The following is a 19,514-nucleotide window of genomic DNA, read 5'->3' on the forward strand; positions in this document are numbered from 1 at the left end:
TTTCTGCCTGTAAACGCTCCTCTTCAAATACTCTTGTAAACGCCTATCTGTGCGTGGACACACAGGCTTGCATATAGGTGCTTTTACAGCCCTACAAAAAAAAATCACCTGTAAAAGCGACATTTTTTTTTAAAGCCCTTTGTGCATGAGCCCTTCGTTGGCTTTTCTCAGGTGGCATGTGTGATACTCGTTGTACCTTCTGGTTTACACACACGGCATGAAGTCTGCATGAATTTAGAATATGAAAGTGGAAAGTAACAAGTCTGATATGTCTGAGAAGTAATAAAGATGGAGGAAATAAATGTGTCTAATAGCTCCTAGCATTGAGTTAAATGCTGGCTGTTTTTAGATAAATGAAAAGCAGTTTGGATGGGTTGCTAAAGGAAGCATTCCCACTATTCCTTACCCCCAGGTTGTACATATCACCCCTGAGTTTTTCTGGCTAGGAGATGCTCTGAATTCTGTTAGTGATGAACCTCTGCTGTTTTCAGAGTCCTCCGTACTCCCGGAAGAAGGCTCCCAGACTGAAGCCGATGTAGACGTGATGTCTCCGGCTGGGTCCCAGGAGCTGGAAGACTTCAAGCCTGTGACAAACGATGATACACCAAGTGAAGAAAAAACAGACAAGAAGTCTGAAGGGATCAGCAGGGTGAGTGTGTTACACTTTAAGAGTTATTGCATAAGTCTTGTATCTTAACCCAAACATGGGCCAAACTGCACACGCTCCTGTAGATTCCATTTTTTTATGTCCTGTTTTTAGTTAATGGTTCTAATGCCTCAGATTTTTACCTTTTTTAATACATTATCTGCATTAAGGTAAAAAAAAAAATCTTCTGTGTACAGGATCCCCCCAGCCCTCCATTATACTTGAGCCTGATCTCAATCCAGCGCTGTACACAAGATCTCCTCCCTCTCCCTCCATACAGGACAGAGGCAGCTATTGGCTCCTGCTGCTGTCAATCAAATCCTGTGATAGACGAGTTGTGCTGCCTGTGTGTATAGATGCAGAAAGCGCAGCTCGGGATCAAGCCTGCACAAGTGCCCCTATAGTTAAGTGCTTTCTATGGGGGCACTCACTGAAGTAGTGGAGCCAGGAATGCTGGCAGAGGGCCACAGATAAGGGGCTTTAGGGCTGCTCTATGCAAAACAATTGCACAGAGCAGGTAAGTATGGCATGTTTTTGAAAAAAAGGTTACACTCCCTTTAAATTGTACAAGCAAGGTGTATTTGAGACCCTTTCTTTTCAATGGTGACAACGCTTAAAGCAGAAGTTCCATTATTATTCAGTGTGAACGGGCAGGCTTTTTATTGCAGAAGAGACATGCAATTTCTCTTCTGCAATAAAACACTCCTACCTGCTTGCCCGCAGCCATCCCTGGCATGTAAACTGAGCAGCTCGTGCACAGCACTTGAGGTTTCAGCAGTCGCCCTGTTCTCTGTGTGCCAGATAGATTAGCTCTTGAGCATGTGTAGGGGTGACAACATCCCACGCTGGCCAATGAAGATGGGTGAAAACCGGCACAAAGGAAAAAAAATGTCGGCTTCAACAAGAGACAGGACCGTTGGAGGAAAGGTGAATTTTCTTCCCATTGGTTCATATTTTACTGCAACATTCTCTTTACCTTCATGCTCCTGAGTTTGACATCAAGCAGCTATACTAGTGCACTGGCACATTCTGGCATAGTCGCTGCTCTTAAAATAAAGGATGATCAGCTGCTGTTGGCATGTGCTCACATCTGCAGGAAGCTCATACAAAGAGTCTACAAGATGTATATGATGTAGGGAGAGAAAATCCTGGTCAATGTATGCAATCACCTATTCACTTCAAGTAGCCTTTATTAATGAATATCCTTGACCGCCTCTCGCCCGCCAATTTTAAAAATGACAGGCGGGTGGCGGTTCTATTTTGGGACTATGTCATATGACGTCATCCCCACTCTCGCCAGAGCGGTGATCGGTTGTGCGCTCTGTTCCTGTAACACGGCGCAGCACCGATCTCGGTAAAGAGCCGATGGCGAGGCTTTACCCATGTGATTAGCTGTGTCCAGTCACAGCTGATCACATGTAAACAAGGAAATGCTGGCTATTGGCATTCCTTTTCTCACACTGACAGCGTGTGAGGAGAGCCGATGTGCACAGATAATCGGGGCACTGATTATTAGTGCGGTCTCACGAGTGCCCAGCAGTTGTGCCAGTCAGTCCTGCATATTGGTGCACACAAGTAGCGCCTCATCAGTGCATGTCTGTGAAGGAGAAATTGCTTATTTACAAAATTTTATAACAAACGCTTTTTTAATCTTCCATCTTTTTTTTTTTTTTTTTTTTTTTTTTTTTTTTTTTTTTTTTGCTAAAAAAAAGAAAAAGTGGTGATTAAATATCACCAAAAGAAAGCTACAGTATATCTGTCTAAAAAAAAAAAAAAAACACCACTGACAGCTGAAAATTGACCTGGACAGGAAGGGGGTGAAAGTGCCCGGTAGGCAAGCAGTTGAAAAGTAAACTCCAGGATCAGGACTGGGCTGCTAGGACAGGGGGGCATTTGCCACCTGGGCCAATACTAATAAGATATGCTGTATTTATGGTCCTGGGTGGAGATACTTCACCAGTCAGCTAAATGGGCCCTACAGTCGGTGACCTGTGCTGGGCATTCTTTATATCCCTATTCCTTGTTCTGACCTACAATCGCAGCATCTGGTCAAGAAAAGTCTTCCAGCAATACTTCCTTGGTGGCTGTGGGATGTCATGTGATTGGTTTGCCAAGGGCCCCAAAGGAAGCTGAAGCTAGACTATGTAAAAAGATGTAAAAAAAAATTCCGTCGGAACATTCACTTTTTACCATGCCCACAAAGCACTGTAGCATCATGGCACACTTTGCATGGTATGCTGCCTTTGGACCAAAAATCTACCATGAATGAGCACTTAGTAGTTGCCAACTAGGCCAGATTTTCCCATTCCTTACCCGCAGAAAGGCTATTGTGATTCATTTAGGACATTCCTGAAGTTAGACTCTAAAGGAGGAACAAGTATAATGAAAATGTGGTTAAAAAGCTAAGCACTATCCCAAGTTCAGGGAAAAACAACATTAAACACATTTTTATTAAAACTGCCAAGCAAACAAAAAAAACCTGGTAGTGTCCTCTAAACATGCTTTTAGAATTTTGAAGATGGTACCCTTTCATAAGGTCTTTTTTTTTTTTTTCATCCCTTATTTGCATAGTCTTCCTCCACCTCCAGTCAAGATTTGTCCACCCAGCAGTCAGAAGAGTCAGAAGTTGGTGGAATCCCCATTGAAGGATCAACACGGGAGATTCCTTTCCAGCCCTCGCAGACGCTGAGCAAGTCCAGCTCCTCCCCAGAACTGCAGACTTTACAGGAACCTCCCAAGGAGCCAGAGGCTAAAGAAATCATCAGTGCCCCAACCCCAGAAGTCAAACCTGTGCTGCAGACCCCCAGTGCAGAGCCACCTGTCATCCAGACTGCCAGAGCAGAGGAAGATGGGGCTGAACAAGAAGCTGGAGCCAGACTTGAGCCGGGGCTGTCACAGCAGTCTTCACAATCTCCGAATGGATACCGCCCCAGAGGTCACACTATTTCTGACTCTGAGCCCTCCCGTCGGGGAAGGAGGATCAACGTTGATGCTTTCAAAAACAGCACAAAGTCCACCAAAGCTGAAAAAGTGCCTGGAATAGACCCTAGGTACACCCCATTTCTTACTGTCTGATTATTTTAGGTTTCATGCATTAGTATCAGACAAAACAACAATGCTCACAATGGCAAGTATAACTTTTGTTTTGTGTTCCTGTGCTGGAAACATGTAGAATTCAGTTTTTGTAAGCAGGAAGAACCTCCGTCAGATACTTTTTATGCATGTGATGACCAGTGTTGCCAACCCCCCGAAGTGAAATTTACTGGCAGAATGACGAAATTTACAAACGGCTCCAATTTTTTTTTTGCTGGCACTGCAAAAAAGTACCTAAATTACAGTTTTACAGTGCCAAACAGTGCAGATATCAATATTTAAACTATAAACATATAGCTAGTGCTATTAGCAATGTGTTTAAGTTAAACAAAAGTAAAAAAACATATTTCTTCATTGGCATGAAGATCGGGTTACTATACCCCAGGCAGCACAGAGTTCCCTCAGAATCTGCAGGATTCCCCCTCCTCTCAGGTGCACAGTGCAATGCTCAGTCAGATGGCTCCAGCTCGGTGGCTCTGGTTTTAACCTATAGTCTCCTCTCCATAGTCCACATGTCTGACTTCTCCCATAACCCCCATCCTGAAGGCGCTCCCACTCTTGACTCCTCTCCAGACTCCCCCCTCAGAGACTGTAGACATGATAAAAGGAGATGGTTAGAGGCTTTAGACATTATAAAAGGAGATGGTTAGAGGCTGTAGACATGATAACAGGAGATGGTTAGAGGCTGTAGACATGATAAAAGGTGGTGGTTAGAGGCTGCGGAGTGCGGACATGATAAAAGGAGATGGTCAGAGGCTGCGGATATGATACAGGAGATAGTCAGAGGCTGCGGACACGATACAGGAGATGGTCAGAGACTGTGGACATGGTAGTTTCCTCCTCTGCCCCCTTCATATTACCATACTTCTCTACATCAGTGTCCTTCCTCCTGTGCCCCTTTCACTGTGCTGCTGCAGTCCACCACCTCCAGCCTGCTCTTTGAAGGGATTATTGGCTGGGGCCGCTCCTGACTGACTGAATCACTCACTCTCATATACTCCCCCGGGCCAGGCCTTGGCCCCTGTCTGACTCTCTCTGGGACTGACTCAGAGTCACTCTGTCTATCCCCCCGCCCTGAGTGAGCACATTGAGTAGCAGAGGAGAGCACTGTGACTGTCCGAGGCAGGGAAATACCACAATTCTGGAGCTGCCTGTGGTGAAGCTGGACTTTGCCTTTCTTTCATACTTCCTTCTCTCTCCCCTACTCTGCTCTCTGTCTTTTTTTTCCCCTATCTTCAATTGAGGAAAAAAATGTGTGGTGGGCACTGCAAGCTTACCTATTAATCAAACTGATCAGAAAAAAAAGGAGAGAGAGAGAGAGAGGGGGGGCGAGAGAGAGAGGGGGGGCGAGAGAGAGAGGGGGGGCGAGAGAGAGAGGGGGGGCGAGAGAGAGAGGGGGGGCGAGAGAGAGAGGGGGGGGGCGAGAGAGAGAGGGGGGGGGCGAGAGAGAGAGGGGGGGGGCGAGAGAGGGAGGGGGGGGGAGAGAGAGGGAGGGGGGGGGAGAGAGAGGGAGGGGGGGGGCGAGAGAGAGGGGGGCGAGAGAGAGGGGGGCGAGAGAGAGGGGGGCGAGAGAGAGGGGGGCGAGAGAGAGGGGGAGGCGAGAGAGGCGAGAGAGAGGGGGAGGGGGAGAGAGGGGGAGGGGGGAGAGAGAGGGGGGGGGGGAGAGAGGGGGAGGGGGGGAGAGAGAGGGGGGGCGAGGGAGGGGGGGAGAGAGAGGGGGAGGGAGGGGGGGCCGTCACCACCATTTTTTTTACTGGCAAATATCTGCTACTACGGGCATTTACGGGCGGTTAAAAAATGCCCTGTTTTTACGGACTGCCCGTAAATCTACGGGCGGTTGGCAACACTGGTGATGACCCATTACACAATGGGTTGGCTTTACTAAATAGACTGTGCACTTTGCAAGTGCAGTTGCTCAATAACTTAGTAAATGTGGTGAAGCTTCACTTTGCAAAGAATACACATCCATATGGAAGGAAAAAAACAGCATTTTTTTGCTTGCACGTGATTAGATGAAAGTCAGCAGAGCTTCCCCCATGTATTAAGCTCTGGAGTAACAACTTCCAAAGTGCACAATCTATTTGCCTTTAGTAAATCAACCCAGATGTGTTTAGCAAAATACTCAAACTCTACATTGCGGTTACCAGCTTTCTTTTATTGGCAAATTGATTGAATTGGTAAAAGTGTACTTATCATCCTTAAAGGTCTGTTAGTTCTTTAAGCACTAGTGACCACACAGGCATGAGGCTTGCTACACCTAATTCTAGTTCTCATGAAGGAATTTAGGAAATATAGATTTTAATAAATTGACCAGTTTATTTGTTTTAGACTTTTGGAAATGGACAAATTGTCATGTTTTTTAACCAAAGGAAACAAATTGCTTATTGTAGGAATCGATCTGATATTATATATTGGGGAGCAGGTTGACTTTAGAAAATGGGGAAGGTTATTTACACATCAGGAAATGGGCCTGGTTTGATCTTTTCTGGGACTAGTTAGCAAGGGCTGTTACACTTATTGGGTATGAGGCTGGCTACCTATGTCTGGGAGCAGGTCTTCTGTCTAGAAATAGGGCTGGCAAAGTAAGTTACCTGGTGGTGTTTCCTATCACGAAAAGGGCTGATCATGTATTTTTTCTTTGGCAGTGGTGCTAAAAGGTACTGTAAGTGGCACATCACTGCAAGACCCTGTATGTAAGCATGTACAGCCTCAGCCTGGGTTCCCCATGACTAATCTCTGGGGGCTGGACAAGACACGTTGGGGGGGCGCCGTTTCGCTGGAGCCTGGGCTAAGGTTGCTACAGACACAGGGTCTATCAGTGATGTGTGGCTTACAGGACTTCTATTTCTCCCCATATTGACATTTGCAGCTGGGGCGCGCTCTGTCCTTGCCTGTACTCTTCATGGTTAGTTTGCAGACGAGGACCTGTCGGAGCTTCAAGCTACATTCATAATTTTGGTATTGGCAATGGAGCTAGTTATTGTGAAGAAAATGCCTTGTGTCTCTGCTCTGGGGGTAGTGCTGGTGGTGATGGTTATTCCTGTAGGGTAATGTGCTGGTTACTGCTATCAGAGGATAGTCAGTTACTAAGATCAGGTAATGGGTCTTTTTTTTTAATATGGGGAAAAGGGTTGGTGATGGTTACTCTTAGATAATGTTTTTTTTTTTTTGTTTTTTTTTTTCTAATTTCCCTTCTCTTTTCCAGCTTTGTGTTCTTACAGTTGTACCATTCTCCTTTCTTTGGGGATGAATCCAACAAGCCAATCCTGGTCCCGAACACTGAGGTGAGCAGCAACTTAGACTAATTGAACTGCTTCAGGATACTTTGTGGTAGGAATGAAACTCTCTTCAGAATAATTCATTAGTGTCGTTCCAGCTAAGCCAGGTGTGTTCATTTCAAAATATGGGATCTCTTAGGATTTATAGAGAACATCATTATGGCAGGAAGTCCTGTACATCAGAGTGATGTAAGGTATTCCTAGGGGTTTGACAGGCCACTTTCTTTACAATATATGTCAAGGCCATCAAAACGGCTGTTACTGCATGCAAATGATGTATTCTGGAATCTCCTGGTAAATGCCTTACTATTCAAATGCATACAGTATATGGGAAATGTTTTACTGGCGAGAGATTTGCAATTCCGTTCAAGCTATGAGTGCTCTGCAGTTAGACAATGCATCCTGGTCCAGGACACATCCTGGACTGTGATTGGACAATGAAGGAGCAGCAGCACATTGAGTTAATTCCTGTGTTTTGCTAACACATTACCATCTAACTATGCCACCACCTTTTAGATCTACCAACAAGTATGTACTGACAGGTGTCTTATTGGATATAAATTGCTTGGAACATGGGTGATTTGTAGAGTGAGCACCGTGCATTTCAGTAGATCCCTGGTTGGCTGAGAGGAATGGCACCCTCGCCCTCCCTGTTTGTTTATTACAGGTTGTTATGCTATTCTGTGTATAAAGATATATTTATTGGACTTTTAACGAATGTGCAGTCCTGCATTTTGGGAGAACCCTTTTAGACCAGAGAGACATTAAGTTCTGTTTTGCGTTCTTTTTTTAATGCTTTGGATAAATCCGTATTTTGTGTTGTAGACATTTGATAGAACAATGAAGCTGCTTGATCAGATCCCATGCTATGACACCCACAAGATAGGAGTCCTGTATGTTGGGGAAGGACAGGTAAGTAACACTGTTTGTAACTTCAAAGTTCTAATTTCAGTTTTTTTTACCTTCAAGAATTTATGTTCTATTAAAGAGAACCAGTTGCTGTGATAAGTACGTGCACTATTAAGGCCTCGGAATCCATATCTCTTCCAATAAGGATGTGGCTTTATCCTTATTTAGTGCTTTGGTACTTAATGCTCTAGTGATTTTTTTTTTTTGGTATTATGCACCCTGTATCTGCTCTATAATTCTCAATAATTCTAGCGTCTTCATTTGTATTACACCGTACCAACTACCCACCCCCCCCTTTCTCTCCTTCCTTTCCCCTCACCTTTTTACCTCCTTTATTGACCACCATCTCGTATATCGTTGGACTATTGTCTGGTTTGTCGACAAATCCTTTTTTCAAAAATATATTGAAACTAAAAAAAAAATAATTAAAAAAAAATGTGCAATGCACAGTACCCACTGGTTAGCCTTGGTGAAAGCTCAGCCTTATGCTGGTTCTAGGCAGTAGATATAAATGCCTGCCAGATATGCTGCCATTTTGGATCCAGCATGCTGCTCACTGCTGATGAGGTCAGCTCTATTTGCACGAACAGCTGAGTGTGAACCCAAGTACACAGCACACAAGGACTAGCATATGCTAAAGACTGGTTACTAATGTGACACGTTCTTTACATTTTTTTTTTTTTTTTCATTTTATTTACTGAATATTTACTCTAGATTGGCGATGAGAAGTCTATTCTGTCCAATGAGCATGGCTCCTACAGATACACTCAGTTCCTGACTGGTTTGGGAAAACTGATCGATTTAAAGGAAACTCAACCTGATAAGATCTTCCTAGGTGGTCTGGGTTGGCGTGGAGAGGATGGTCAGTTCACTTACTGCTGGCATGATGACATCATGCAAGGTATGACATCACTCTCAAATACTGTTCAGAGGGCGCACACATACCATTTAGCCTCAGGACTTGCAAGGTTATCGGACAACTACCGGCTGTGTTCCACATGTTTAGAGGTTTAAAGAAGTATCTATGGCATGAAATCAGATTCCAAAATTTTCCACCTTTTGGAGAACTGAATGGTTGCCGAGGGAAAACACGTGGGCTACCCCTTTATTTCCCTATGGTGGTAGAAAGCCCCATGTCCATTAGTCTTCATTCCTGTTTCATTCCACATAAAACTATGAAACCACTAAAGGAGCTTAGCCTATCTGATCAGGGCTTCTGTCGGTCATCCAGACATGGGGTAATGCTTCAGTCCATTCTCTGCCTTATTGCTGGTGATATCTGAGCTTATATGGGAGCTTGCAGCCTAGTAACGTGTGAGTAAAGTGGACCTGTGCTCTGCCCATACTATGCTAAGTAACCAGCTCACTTTACAAAAGGCACTGTACGTAATCAGCTCTCCATGTTCCTCTGATGCTTGAACCCAGATAAATACTTATTTCCTCTGATCTTCCCACAATGCAGCACTTGGTGCCTGAGCAGACAGTCACCAGGCCCAAGCGCGGTCTTGTAGGGGAACTGAGCATAGCCTTGTGTATGTTGCCCGCACACACCCGGTTCATAGGATGTACTGATACTGATTTCCATCAACTTTGTTCAGTCATTTTCCAGATCACCACCCTGATGCCCAATTTGGAGATCGATCCTTACCGCTGCAACAAGAAGAGACATGTTGGAAACAACTTTGTGAATATAGTATATAATGATTCTGGAGAGTTCTACAAGCTAGGTACTCTGAGGGTAAGTGGAGAAAGTAGTTCTGCCAATTTTAGACTTTTGGCTGTGAACACTGGTCAGCATGGGCACCCTGACTGGTCTGTGGTTACGCAGCCCCATACACCACAAACTGAAATACACTGTGTTTTGACATCTTTCTATCAGAAACCAGCATTAACATTTTCAATAATTTGAGTTACTTGCTACAGTAGCTCATTTCATTGGATCGGAGTACACAGGCCAGGCTTCTCTCCCCATGTGCATCAGTGAGCCTCGGCTAACCCTGTTGCTAGCTTTCCTTCCTTGGACTTCTTTTGGTCGGTCCTGATCACTGCAGCCCGGGAACATCCCACAAGAGCTGCAGTTTTGGAGTTTCTCTGACCCAGTCGTCTAGCCATTACAATGTGATGCTTGTCAGTTGATAAACTCTTTATCCTTGCCCATTTTTATATATATATATTTTTTTTTTTTGCTTTCGACACAACTTCAGGGACAACATATGGTGTCTAATATATCCCACCAACGTTCAAATGCCAATTATATTCACTTTACCTGTCAGTGGTCATAAAGTTATGGCTGATCAGTGTGGGTTATTTGAGCCTGTTAACATTTATCTGTCCTGAAGAAACCATTGTTGTTGTCGTCTCACAGCACCTGATCACATGATTAGCATTGAATCACATGATCAGACCGAACCCTGAGATCATGTGACTTTGATCACCAGCTGTTTTTTATATATTGGGGCAAGGAAGTCGGGATTGGCCAGGGTGCTGGCCAATCAGAGGAAGCCTTGTATTCATAAAAATGCATGACTTCTCCTGAATGGTGAAGCACTCTGTCTGACTTTATTTATATCCGGTAACAGACAGAAAGTTGTCCATACTGCTGTCAGAACACATCACCACTTACTTACTATGTAGCTAATACTACTACAGTCCATTACGCCGCACAGCGACCACATCATTCTGTAATGAAAATAGTTTGATCCAAACAAATTTAAAGTGACACTAAACGTGAAATTCTACTTTAAACCACTTTCCAACTGCGCTATAGCCAAAAGATGAGTAAAGCGTGGCCGTCCATTTCTAGGAGGGCATCCGTCAACAACCTCTCAGAAACACGCTCTCCCTGGGGCATGCATCCAGCGCACTCTGATCGCTGTGTCCTGACACAGCTGATCAGATTGCAGTAAAGGGCCAATCACAGCTGATCACATTTAAACAATGTAAATAAATGTAAATAAAGATAAACAATATCAGCATTCCTTTCCTGACGTGCTGAACAGCGTGAGGAGGAGAGGAAAACCGGTAACCGGCAATTCTGACAGAGCACATTTACACTGATGGGCAGCACTGATAATTATAGCACTAGTTATCAGTCCAACCTCATCAGTGAAGAAAAATTACTTATTTGCAAAATTTTATAACAAACTAAATTTTTTTTATTAATTTTTTTTTATATAATTTTTGGTATTTTTTTCATTTATTTAGCAAAAAATTAAAAACCAAGTGGTGATTAAATGCCACCAAAAGAAAGCTCTAACTGTCTCAAAAATGATAAATTTTATAAGTACAGTGTAGCATGACTGTAATTGTCATTCAAAGTGCGACAGTGCTGAAAATTGGCCTGGGCAGGAAGGGGGTGAAAGTGCCTGGTATTGAAGTGGTTAAAGCGGATCTTCACTTCCCTATGTGACTTGATCTTCTTGCATTTACCCACCCTCCATAAAATAATGGAGAATATATATATATATATATATATATATATATATATATATATATATATATATATATATATATATATATATATATATATATATATATATATATATATATATATATATATATATATATATATTATATACACACAGTGTATATGTGTGTATGTGTGTGTATATATATATATATATATAATCCCACCACCACTATCCTCACCTAGGCTAGAATAATGTCTCTTCTCCTTCAGCCTCCTGGGATAACATGTCATGTCAGGAGGCTGCAGGAACAATTGCAGAGCGGCCAGTGGGTGGACCTGGTGTGTGTTGGCAGGGGCAGACTGACTAAACCCGGTAGAGGCAGCCAGCTCCTGATAGCTGAGGACTAAGCTGTGCAGGAGATATGGGCTATGGCACCAGAGCATTTGATCGCAGCAGGAAAATGCTGAATTTGCTGGGGCGGCAAGTATGAGAATTGAGGACAACCCTGGATAATAAATTTAAAAAAATGGTGGGGGAATGGCAGTTCCCCCTTGAAGGTTTCACTGCTGTGTTTAAGAAAATTAACAGCTAGTTCCTTATCCTGTTGTCTCCATTTCACATAATCTTATTCAGAAAGTAATGGGTTTTTGTCTTTCTATCAGGGTCAGTTTAACTTTGTGGATGTGAACATTCAGCCCCTGGACTGTGAGAGTAACCTGGTGACCTTGCAGTGCCGAAAAGGTGAGAAGCCTTCCTCTATTTTCCAGGATGTGATTAATATTTTATTTTCCTTGGCCAATGAGAATGTACAGAATTATTGTTCCACCCCTGAAGGCAGAGGGAGCATGTATAGAATTATAACCCATATTAAAGAGAGATATACAGTGGGGACGGAAAGTATTCAGACCCCCTTAAATTTTTCTCTTTGTTATATTGCAGCCATTTCCTTAAATCATTTAAGTTCATTTTTTTCCTCATTAATGTACACACTGCACTCCATATTGACAGAAAAACACAGAATTGTTGAAATTTTTGCAGATTTATTAAAAAACAAAAACTGAAATATCACCTGGTACTAAGTATTCAGACCCTTTGCTCAGTATTTAGTAGAAGCACCCTTTTGATCTAATACAGCCATGAGTCTTTTTGGGAAAGATGCAACAAGTTTTTCACACCTGGATTTGGGGATCCTCTGCCATTCCTCCTTGCAGATCCTCTCCAGTTCTGTCAGGTTGGATGGTAAACGTTGGTGGACAGCCATTTTTAGGTCTCTCCAGAGATGCTCAATTGGGTTTAAGTCAGGGCTCTGGCTGGGCCATTCAAGAACAGTCACGGAGTTGTTGTGAAGCCACTCCTTCGTTATTTTAGCTGTGTACTTAGGGTCATTGTCTTGTTAGAAGGTAAACCTTTGGCCCAGTCTGAGGTCCTGAGCACTCTGGAGAGGGGTTTTCGTCCAGGATATCCCTGTACTTGGCCGCATTCTTCTTTCCCTCGATTGCAACCAGTCGTCCTGTCCCTGCAGCTGGAAAACACCCCCACAGCATGATGCTGCCACCACCATGCTTCACTGTTGGGACTGTATTGGGCAGGTGATGAACAGTGCCTGGTTTTCTCCACACATACCGCTTAGAATTAAGGCCAAAAAGTTTTATCTTGGTCTCAGACCAGAGAATCTTATTTCTCACCATCTTGGAGTCCTTCAGGTGTTTGTTTTTTTTAGCAAACTCCATGCGGGCTTTCATGTGTCTTGCACTGAGGAGAGATATGTGTATGTGTGTGTATATGTATGTGTGTGTATATGTATATATATATATATATATATATATATATATATATATATATATATATATATATATATATATATATATATATATATATATATATATATATATATATATATATATATATATATATATATTGTGTGTGTGTGTGTGTATATATATATATATATATATATATATATATATATATATATATCTATATATATATATATATCTATATATATATATATATATATATATATATCCAGAGGATCGGTGCACTTAAAAATTTCTTTCTTGAACCAAAGTTCAAACATTACATAATGTGTAACTTGCACATTATGTAATGTTTGTTTGAACTTTGGTTCAAGAAAGAAATTTTTAAGTGCACCGATCCTCTGTATATATATGTGTATAGATATAGATATAGATATAGATATAGATATATACACACATACACACATACACACATACACACATACACACATACACACACACACACATACACACACACACACACATATATACATATATATATATAATGTATATGTGTGTGTATATATATATATATATATATGTCCAGAGGATCGGTGCACTTAAAAATTTCTTTCTTGAACCAAAGTTCAAACATTACATAATGTGTAACTTGCACATTATGTAATGTTTGTTTGAACTTTGGTTCAATAAAGGAATTTTAAGTGCAGCAATCCTCTGGACTTTTTTTTATATTTTGGTCAGTGGGACGGCCAGATCGCACTGCACTAATTGAAGACTGGGTGCGACTTTCCTCTACTTTGAAAAGTTATATATCTATATGTATATGTGTGTATGTATGTGTGTGTGTGTGTATATATGTATGTGTGTATATATATATATATATATATATATATATATATATATATATATATATATTCTCTATATATCATAAAACCCTGTTGTAACTTCTGAGGCTCTAAAACTTTCTAAAAATGTATACTGTGTCCAAAAGCTTAAAACTGATATTACCTTGCAAAAGTAGCTTTGATATCATCACTGTGCTGTAAACAGCAGGGGGTGGAAACCCAACAAGCCCCACCTACTACAGGCTGTGTGCAAAAATCACAGGTGGGGGCGGAGACGAGACCAGTCCCCTGCACAAGGAGAGAGCAGCAGTGACTGGTCTTTATTACAGAGGAATGGTGTTACACTGGATTACTGCACAGATCTGGAAGAAATACACAAAGCACATCAAGATTCAAATAAGAAAACACATAACTCTTGTATGTAGACAATATTGGTTTATCCCAGAGTTCAGCATTAACTGAGGTCACTTTAGGGGAAAAACTCGTGATGCAAATGGGAATGTCCTTAGTCTTGTTTTTGTAAGCTCTTCCTCCAACCTGTGATTTATAGTTAGCACAAATATTGTTCAGTCAGTTACTAGTCCAATTTTGACATCTTCCTTGTTGAATAGAAAGGGTTAAGAATGTAAACTGGCTTTTAGTCATTTTCATAACTCAGCATTTTTTAGCTTAAAGTGGTTGAAAAGTCAGTTTTTTTTTTTTTTTTTATCTTAATGCGTTAAACACTATGCATTAAGATAAAAAGCCTTCTGTGTGCAACAGCCCTGCTAATACTTACCTGAGCCCCATCTTGATCCAGCGATGCCTCGGCCATCCGGAGACTCTCCCTCCTGATTGGCTGAGACAACAGCGGTGCCATTGGCTCCCACGGCTGTCAATCAGTCATTTAGCCAGTGAGGAGAAATAGCCCATAGCAAGTTGCCTGCCGTGAGAGGCACTCAACAGAAGGGAGGGGGAGCACAGAAGAGGGTCCCGAGAAGAGGAGGATCTGGGATGCTCTGTGGACAGGTGTCTTTTATACAGGTAACAAGCTGAGATTAAGAGCACTCCCTTTGAGAGTGCTCCTAATCTCAGCTCGTTGCCTGTATAGAAGACACCTGGAAGCCAGAAATCTTGCTGATTTCAATAGGGGATCAAATGCTTATTTCACTCATTAAAATGCACATTTTTTTTTTTTTTCTTTTTTGAAAGCGTTTTTCTGGATATTTTTGTTCTGTCTCTCACTGTTAAAATAAACCTACCATTAAAATTATAGACTGATTATTTCTTTTTTTGTTTACAAACTTTTTTATTTGGTACAAAGAAATAGTACAAAAAGCTTATTGACATATGCCATAAAATGTACAATCAAAGTAATTTCTACAAAAAGGAATAACAATATATATTAAGCGGTTCTTGAATGGAGTATAAATTTATATATAAATATAGCTATTCCTATTATACATTAAACTCTATATTCATATAATACTCTTCAGTGAACTTCAGTATTTAGTAGAATTATTCAGGGTTAAAGAAGAGATTAGCATGGTTAACCATGGGTCCCATTTCTTTGTGTAGAATTGGTTAGTGTTTTGTATTGTGTGGAATATTTTTTCCATTAAATTAATATTGTTAATTCTGGTTTTCAAATGTGAAAGAGGAGCTGTGGGGGATTTCCAATGGTATGCTATCAACCAGTGTATAGCAACACATATTGTGTGGATCAATCTCATATTATGTATGGAAAGACCGATGATAGGGGAAAATAGGAGACAGTTATATATAGTGAGGTTTATGCTGCTATTTGTAGACTGATTATTTCTTTGTCAGTGGGCAAACGCACAAAATCAGCAGGGGGTCAAATACTTTTTTCCCCTCACTGTACACAGAGCAAATAAGGATAACATGTTTGTAAAGTCTTGTTTTTTTCTTCTATAAAAATAACAATCGCTTTAACCGCATTGAGCACAATAAAATAAACATTTCCCACTAAACTATTTGTTAAATATCTTACCCCAGCGCTTGCAGTTTACAAAAATCAGTGCTGCTTCCCTGAACTTTCAGTCTTCACAGGAAAGTTAACAGTGGACAGTGCAGTCTCCAGTAATTCTGTTTTGGAGAGGGTGGGGGGCGGGAGTAACGGAGTGCCGTGTTAACCTAGGCCAATGGTTCTCAACCCTGTCCTCAAGTACCCCCAACAGACCATGTTTTCAGGTTTTCTTTTATCTTGCACAGGTGCTTTAAATCGGCCAATGACTTGGTATCTCGGACAGCTATTTTATCTAAGAGAAATTCCTAAAACATGGCCTGTTCGGGGTACTTGAGGACCGAGGTTGAGAACCACTGCCCGAGGTTATGGGGCTGTGTGTGTCTGTTGATGCACACAGTGTAGGGAAACACCCCTAGTTCCTGCACGCAAGGGTGTTTCCATAGGATGCTGCAAGAGAAAGAAGCCACCCTGAATTGGGAAACCTCCGACAGTGGTCTTGGCATCAGCTTAAATTGGAACATAGGCAAGGATTAAAAGATAAAGAAGCTGAATACTTAGTAAATGATTAAATCAGTTGCTAAAAGTGTTTAAAAATGGAACCACTATAAATGTTTTAGTTGCTACATTTAGTTTTAACATTTTTTTTTTTTTTTTTTGTAGATATGGAAGGCCTGGTTGATATCTCGGTTGCCAAAATCGTGTCCGATAAAAACCTTCCGTTTTTGGCTCGTCAGATGGCTCTTCACTCAAACGTAAGGAAGATTCTATGGTGGTTTGTTGGAGTGGCTCAGATCTGTGGGGATAGGGGCCCTGCCTCTGAGGATGGACACTAAGCTAAATTAGAAGGGCATTGCTGCTCCCCTTACCCTGTGCCCTACCCCTCTGTAAAGGCAGCAAGAGCTCAGATTCAACTTGGTGATCTTGAAGGGTGAATGTTGTGTGGGTTAAGAGAAAATCCCTCATCCCCACCAAATTTTATTAACTACTTAAAAAAAAATCAAGCTGAACGTATTCACCACCATATTGGTAGAACACCCATCACCACCCCACCCCAGTTAGTCACAGAGAGCCTGCTACTTGTAGTTTATTAAAATGCTTTCCAATTCAACCAGACCACCTGTCCCAAGGACCACTACTCCACCCTTCTTCTCAGTCACTGGCTATTAGAGAATGGTTATTGAAGGCCAGGCACGGAGAAAACACTTTTCCAGCTCTGTTTACAATCAAACTTTGCAGGCCTTTACCAGTTAGCTATTTTCCTGGATTTCAGCTTCAATAGATAAGTGCAGAGATAAAATGCATATATATATTTGGGATCTGTTTTATCTGCCAAAGGATTTGTATTTGTCCATCCAGCTGAGATTTATACAGCTCTGCTACACAGCACAGTCCTTATTTTTTAGCCACATAACACTGACAGATCTTGTTCCTCCTAAACCCTGTGACTAGGAAATGAAAAGGATCAGAACTAGTCTGTCACTCTGCTTTCAACATGTTCCCTGTTAGCACATGAGCAATGCAGCACAATACACGCCTTGTGCTGTTTCTAATTCAGTCTGAGCTCTGCTGTACAGGGATTACAAGAGGCTGATACCAGGTTAAGTGCTTTCACTTAAATACTATTAATGATTACAGAGCTGCATTCATTTGTGTCTTATGGCTTGTAATGGCAATATATTCCCACTTGTATCTCTTACGTAGAAGACCTTTTTTCTGCTTGATTGGCTTCTGCAATGTTATATGGATGACCCTTTCTGTGTGCTGACATTTTGACCCAGCTCACAAAATATACGAATCCCATATGTATGCAGGGAAAAAAAAGCTAAGAGACAATGTTGTCATTGGTACTTCTCCTATGGAGAAGTACTTGTTCTGCACTCCTGTGACCCGTTTTCAGCTGACAGCAGCAGGCTGACGCCCCCTGTCATTTGACATCAGAGCCAGCCCAGGCTCTGAAAAGATCCCTACCATATGGTGGGGATCCACCCAGAACCCTGGACAGGCAGCTGGCTCAGCCTCTCTGCGATCTGTTGAGAACCTGACGCAGCCCCTCTATACCTCAGTGCTAGAGGGGAGAGAAGAGTCACTGACTGATCATCGCGGCTCTCTGCTCAGAGCGGAGGGGGAGAACTGAGCCGGCAGGGAGCAGATGCAGCTTTGGATTGATGTTGCATCCACCTAGGTGCGTATACTGTTTGTTTAAAAAAGCCCATCCTTCTCTTTTAATCTTTTCATTAGATGTGTTGCTTTATTATATTTCTTGTCTGAGAAAAAAAGCTCTTCTCTTCCATGTTGCACCCAATTCTGCACTTAATGCTTATTTCCGCATACTTCAGTCTGAGTTATTGAGCTGTGCGTTATATAAATGTCACAGGTGTTGGTCTTAATGTGTTTATTTTTGATTTGATATTTTCTGTATGGTAACCTGTGACATCTCATGTTATCTCTTCTCCCTCTAGATGGCATCACAGGTGCACCACAGTAGATCCAACCCCACAGACATCTACCCTTCCAAGTGGATTGCCAGGCTGCGACACATTAAGAAGATAAGACCTAAGGTGGGTCACTTTGAGGAGTCTGTATGAGCCTGCCTCTATGAAGGCACCTTGCTTTACATTAGATGGCAAAAATGTGTGAATATGTGATGTTTGCGCCTACCTATGTGGACGCCATTCAAATTATTGAGTTCTGGTATTTTCAGTGAAAGGTATTGTTCATTCTACAGCATGCAATGACACTTTAGATCACTGTGAGCTTCCAATGTTGTAACACCATTTTTGGTAAGGCCATTTACTGTGCCCCTGCAGTGTCCTATACAGGGCCGTGACCTCAACCCCACTGAACATCTTTGGGATGAATTGAAACACCGATTGCCAGCAAGGTCTTCCCATCCAACATCAGTACCTGACCTCACAAAACTCTTTTGGCTAAATGGATACAAATTCCCACAGACTCCAAAATCTTGTGGAAGGCCTTCCCAGAAGATTAAGGGTCTTACAGCCACAAAGAGGGGTCCAACTCAATATGAGATTGCCCATGGTTTTGAAATAGACTGTACAACAAGCTCATATAGGTGTGATAGTTGGGTCTCCATAATTTTTTATCCATATAGCATACGTTGTCTTAGTCCCAACCCAGCACTTTAAAAGTGACTGTGACTTGTATGTTCATTGCTTTCTACAAAATGTCCCTGCAGTGTGCAGGAGCAGAGCTGTCCAGTCTGCAGATTCAAGCAGTGTACTCCCTTTAGCTTTGGATCTCTGCAGCTCCTCCAGAGTTACCATGGGCCTCTTGGCTGCTTCTCTGATTAATGCTCTCCTTGCCCGGCCTGTCAGTTTAGGTGGACGGTAATGTCTTGGTAGGGTTGCAGTTGTGCCATACTCTTTCCATTTTCAGATAGTGGATTGAATAGTGCTCTGTGATGTTCAAAGCTTGGGATATTTTTTTTATAACCTAACCCTGCTTTAAACTTCTCCACAACTTTATCCCTGACCTGTCTGGTGTGTTCCTTGGCCTTCATGATGCTGTTTGTTCACTAAGGTTCTCTAACAAACCTCAGAGGGCTTCAAAGAACAGCTGTATTTATACTAAGATTAAATTACACACA

At 42.0% G+C, this 19,514-nt stretch overlaps 1 protein-coding gene across 5 annotated transcripts in view; it reads left to right on the forward strand.

Moving 5' to 3' along the window:
* TSC2 (TSC complex subunit 2) overlaps window positions 1–19,514 on the forward strand; it is an 80,033-nt gene that overhangs the window by 59,094 nt on the left and 1,425 nt on the right. For all 5 annotated transcript variants that reach the window (XM_073636473.1, XM_073636469.1, XM_073636468.1 and 2 more), the window contains 9 exons: window positions 492–649; window positions 3,218–3,696; window positions 6,945–7,023; window positions 7,843–7,929; window positions 8,641–8,827; window positions 9,525–9,664; window positions 11,999–12,077; window positions 16,568–16,659; window positions 18,367–18,465. In XM_073636473.1, the coding sequence (XP_073492574.1) occupies window positions 492–649; window positions 3,218–3,696; window positions 6,945–7,023; window positions 7,843–7,929; window positions 8,641–8,827; window positions 9,525–9,664; window positions 11,999–12,077; window positions 16,568–16,659; window positions 18,367–18,465 (1,400 nt within the window). The remainder of the gene's footprint in view (window positions 1–491; window positions 650–3,217; window positions 3,697–6,944; window positions 7,024–7,842; window positions 7,930–8,640; window positions 8,828–9,524; window positions 9,665–11,998; window positions 12,078–16,567; window positions 16,660–18,366; window positions 18,466–19,514) is intronic.

This window comes from Aquarana catesbeiana, linkage group LG06 (assembly GCF_042186555.1).
Source record: "Aquarana catesbeiana isolate 2022-GZ linkage group LG06, ASM4218655v1, whole genome shotgun sequence".
Taxonomy (NCBI): Eukaryota; Metazoa; Chordata; class Amphibia; order Anura; family Ranidae; genus Aquarana; species Aquarana catesbeiana.